This window comes from Scylla paramamosain, chromosome 25 (genome assembly GCF_035594125.1).
Source record: "Scylla paramamosain isolate STU-SP2022 chromosome 25, ASM3559412v1, whole genome shotgun sequence".
Classification (NCBI taxonomy): domain Eukaryota; kingdom Metazoa; phylum Arthropoda; class Malacostraca; order Decapoda; family Portunidae; genus Scylla; species Scylla paramamosain.
Genome location: NC_087175.1, coordinates 1,592,501 through 1,597,500, shown reverse-complemented (window position 1 = coordinate 1,597,500; position 5,000 = coordinate 1,592,501). Strand labels below are relative to the sequence as shown.

The 5,000-nt window shown below is 44.7% G+C and overlaps 1 protein-coding gene across 1 annotated transcript in view; it reads left to right on the top strand.

Annotated features, from left to right (window-relative positions):
* Positions 1 to 5,000, top strand: part of LOC135112993 (mucin-2-like) — a 35,567-nt gene that overhangs the window by 24,646 nt on the left and 5,921 nt on the right. The window contains exons 3-5 of the mRNA XM_064027913.1: positions 1,991 to 2,115; positions 3,204 to 3,343; positions 3,895 to 4,483. Of these exons, the coding sequence (XP_063883983.1) occupies positions 1,991 to 2,115; positions 3,204 to 3,343; positions 3,895 to 4,483 (854 nt within the window). The remainder of the gene's footprint in view (positions 1 to 1,990; positions 2,116 to 3,203; positions 3,344 to 3,894; positions 4,484 to 5,000) is intronic.

Here is a 5,000-nt window from a genome sequence, read left to right as displayed (position 1 = left end):
AATAAAGGAAATGAGAACAGAAAAGGAGTAATGAAAGGGAGAAGAGGAAATGGAGAATAAGAAAGAAAGTGAAAGAGGAAAAATTAGAGAAGAAAGGAGAGAGAAAGGGAAGGAAAGAAAAAAATAATAAGAGGTCAAGATTAGAAAAAGAAAGGAGAAAAATGGAAAAAAATGATAAAGAAAGGGGAAGAGGAGGGAGAGGAGAGGAAGGAGGAGGAGGAGGAGGAGGAGGAGGAGGAGGAAGAAGAGAAGGAGGAGGAAAAAAGGGAGAAGGAAGAAGAGGAGGAGGAGGAGGTGGTGGTGGTGTTGATGCAGAAGAAAAAAATAAAGATGAAAAGAAGACCAGAAGAGAAGAAGAAGAAGAAGAAGAAGAAGAAGAAGAAGAAGAAGAAGAAGAAGAAGAAGAAGATTAATAGTGACACATATACAAGATTCTGCATCACACACACACACACACACACACACACACACACACACACACACACACACACACACAGTAGTTGACATGTGTTGTATTATTTCTTCGATAAATACATACATACATACATACATACATACATACATACATACCACCACCACCACCACCACCACCACCACCAAGCTTGTGTTATCTTTAGAGGTTAACAAAAACATCTACTTCAGTCTGCTCCTCCTCCTCCTCCTCCTCCTCCTCCTCCTCCTCCTCCTCCTCCTCCTCCTCCTCCCTGATGCCAAAGAAACCTCTAGATTAAAGACAGAAAAAGAAAAAGGAGAGAGAGAGAGAGAGAGAGAGAGAGGATTATAATAAAGCATGACTACTACTACTACTACTACTACTACTACTACTACTACTACTACTACTAATAATAATAATAATAATAATAATAATAATAATAATAACCTTTTTGCCGTAAAAATCTCTCTCTCTCTCTCTCTCTCTCTCTCTCTCTCTCTCTCTCTCTCTCTCTCTCTCTCTCTCTCTCACCTGCTCTGCTCATTAAGCCTCATTACCTCACCTGTCTCGTCTTATCAGGTAATGTAGCCTTCCTTCATTCATCTTGCTAAGTCACCCCTCGTAACTTTTTTCTTCGTTTTCTTTTTTCCGTTTTCTTTTTTTCTCTCTCTTTTCTTCGCAGTGTTATTTTTATTGGATTTTTATTTATTTATTTATTTATTTTTAGATTTCTCCTTTTTCTTCTTTTCCCTTTCCGTTTTCTTTCATTTTTTCTCTTTTTATTCAGTTATCGTCTGGTTTATCGTTTTTTTTTTTGTTCTTCTTTTCTCGTTTTCTTTCGGTTTTATTTTTCTCTCTTTTTTTCTCGCTTTCTTTTCCTGCGGTGTTGTTGTTGTAGTTGTTGTTGTTGTTGTTGTTGTTGTTGTTGCTGTTGTTGCTGTTCATCATCATCATTCTTATTAGTATACGAGTGAGTGAGTGAGTGAGTGAGTGAGTGAGAGAGTGAGAGAGTGAAAGATTACTCACATGTTACCTTGCTTCACCTGGCAGATTCTAGTACAGGTGAGTCACGTCTTATTGCACTCGTTAACACCTACTTGGCCAGGTGTGTGTGTGTGTGCATGTGTGTGTGTGTGTGTGTGTGTGTGTGTGTGTGTGTGTGTGTGTGTGTGTGTGTCCCAGTCATGTGATGCTAATCCTGTGACGTCCTCTCTTTGTGTGTACGTGTGTGTGTGTTTTGGCTGAGAATCAAGTACCTAACAGCTTGTGAATATAGAAATTAGCCAGGTACATACACACACACACACACACACACACACACACACACACACATACAAATACTTAGGTCAGGTCAGGTCAGAGGTTAAGTTCTGTCTATCATGCTTCTTCTACTTTATATTACGTTCTTATGTTCGTATCTTCGTTCTACACTGTTTTTCCCCTTTCACATCTATCTATCTCATTTATCAGTCTTATTTTCCTGCTCATATTCGTCTCACCTTCCCTTTTTCACCCCCACTTTCCTACTGATAATCGCCCCACTGCTTGCCCCGTCAGAGATGCAGCTGGGAGTGACCGGGGAGATGACGGTGGTGGAGAGACTGCAGTACCTCCTCGACACGGGACAGTTTGCTGATATCAATATTCGTGTGGGTCAGGGAAACAGTGCTACTCTGTTCAAGGTGGGTGAGTGGGTGGATGGGTGGGTGGGTGAGTTAGTGGGTGTGGATAGGGGGAGGTTAATGGGTGGGTGGGTAAATGAGTGTGGGAGTTTGAAGTGAGGTAAGGCAAGGTAAGGTATTTAATTAGTGAGGTGAGGTCAGTTAAGGTTAGCTGATGAGTTGATAGGTAAAGTTAGTAGTGAGTTAAATAAGGTGATTAAGTACGTGGTTATATTGTTACTACTACTACTACTACTACTACTACTACTACTACTACTATTAAACACATGAAAACACACTTGCTACCCTTAACACACACTCTCTCTCTCTCTCTCTCTCTCTCTCTCTCTATAACCTTGCCTTATTTCTGCTGTTTCACATTTTTTATCATTGTGTTTGGGCGGCAGCGTGCAGGTGGCGCCAGGGTCAGGAAGCGAGTGACAGGCACGTTAAGTCACTACAGTAAATAAGACAGAGGGGGCCAGTTGACCTACACAAGGCGACCAGAGAGAGAGGAAGAGGGAAAGAATCTTAACTATGTAGCGAAGGAGACTTGAGCTGTTTCTTATTGTGATCATAGTGAAGAAAGAATGTGTGTGTGTGTGTGTGTGTGTGTGTGTGTTTTTTAATTTTTTTTTATTTCTATATAGGTGTTTAAATTGCACGACTTCTGATAGGTGTTTGAAGAAGATAGGCCGTGAGAGTAAGGGTTGGTGCAGGAAGCTATTAGGTCTACAAGTGGCTGCCGCTGTACGAAATATGCCTGCCTGTTTTCACCTGATTCTAGTGTATATATATATTTTTTTTTCTAGTCTGCTTTCAAAATGTCTGTTGACTCAGCACTAATAATCTGATCAGTGAGTCTGTTCCAGCTGTCCGACACTTTATTTTAGGACCAGTTTCTCTCTCTCTCTCTCTCTCTCTCTCTCTCTCTCTCTCTCTCTCTCTCTCTCTCTCTCTCTCTCTCTCTCCCCTGTTCACTAACCCTCTCTTTCACTCTCTCTTCATCACTTCTCACCATCCCTCTCTCTTTCATTATCTTACATCTCCCTCCTTCACTACCCTCTCTCCTTCACCATTCGTCTCCTTCACTATCGTCTCTCCGTCAGGCTCACCGTCTGCTGCTGGCCACGGCAAGCCAACCCCTGTATCGCCTGGTGCAGCAAGGCGTCCCCAGTCCCGGCACCGCAGACATGTTCACCCTCAGAATCACCGACATGAAACCCGCGGACTTTGAGAGCATCTTGAAGTGAGTGGGAGGGTGCCTGGGGGCGTTAGGTTAGGTTAGGTTAGGCTGGGAGTGTTTAAGTGTGTTTTGTTTGCTGGGGGAGTGTCTGGGATGCTGGGAGTCTGAGGCTGAGGGGGGGGGTCTAGGCTGGTTTCCGGGTATCTGAGGGTAGCTGAGGGCATCTGAGAAGGTGTGGGTACTTTTATAGACCAAGGAGATCTAGGGGTAAAAAATCTGAGTGTGTGTGTGTGTGTGTGTGTGTGTGTACTTGGGTGTAGTGGTGCACGTGTACACAGGTGTCCGCAGGTGTAGAGTGTAGAGGTGAGAGTTGAGGTGTTGCAGGTGTTCCCAAAGGTGATGAGTGTTGGGGTGTTGATATCTCCTAACACACAGGTGCCCACAGGTGTACAATGTAGAGGTGAGGGATACAGTGGTGCACGGGGTAGGCTCCTGACACAGGTGCACATAGATAGGATGAAGTGAGAGTTGAGGTGCTGTGGGAGTCTCTGTAGGTGAAGAAGTAATAACTATAGCTGTGCACGGGTACCCTCCTAACACACAGGTACACGCAGGTACATCTACACGGACCGGGTGGAGTGTGAGAACATCAACGTGGCGTTCGGTCTGCTCCGCGCCAGCAGGAAGTGGGGCCTGGCGGGGCTGGGCATCAAATCCTTAACCTACCTGGAGGAATTTGTCGACAATTTTACGCCGACCACAGACGACGCTAAAGACAACCTGTTCGACCTCCTGGCCCTGTCTGAGGATACCCTGTCTGACCTCAACTCCAAGTGTTACCAGATCGTTTTAAAACACGCGGAGGACCTCATACCGTGCCGCGGCTACCTCAACCTAGACAAGGCTATGGTTGAAAAAGTCATCTGCCACCCGGGTCTGAAAATTGAGGACCAGCTTAAGCTTTTCGAGGCCATAAGAGACTGGGGCCTGCATTACCTTGAACAGCAGAACCTTCCCCTCTCCGCCCTGGGCACAGCTGTGGAGGAGATCATCAAGGTGGTGGACTTTGAGAAGATTACAGATGCAGACTTCCTGAGCACTGTCCTGACCTCTGAGTGTCTAGGCAAGGCAGAGGTCATTGCTTTCTTCATGACTCACGGCCTAGAGATCCCCCGCAAACTGGACTTCAATAATAACAAAGAGGTGAGGTGTCTGTGTGTGTGTGTGTGTGTGTGTGTGTGTGAATGATATACATCTTGATCCTCTTCCTTCTACACACACACACACACACACACACCAGCCATAAGGAACACACCAAGGAGTCGCCAGGTAGGTGACGTGTGTGGGGCGGGAAATGTAAGCGGGTGACACAAAGGGGTGGTGTACGTAATGGTGGCAGTGTCCCGGGGGCGTGTCTCCCTGTGGCGTCTGCATGTGCACCGGCATGGCTCCTTCTCCCTCCCTCCCTCCCTCCCTCCCTCCCTGCCCCTGTCTCTCCAGTATTTCAAAAGCATTATCTTAAAATCTTTGAAAATCTTGAAAACTGTTGTTGAAATTTGGCAGGACATGTTTGTAAATAAATAAATAAATAGATAAATAAATAGATAAGTAAATAAATGAATGAATAAATAGAGGAATGATGAGTCTTGGTTCGCTAATCTTTCAGAACCCCTCACTGAAAAAAAATGGGAAATAAACCTTCATTTTATAAACTGAGCCT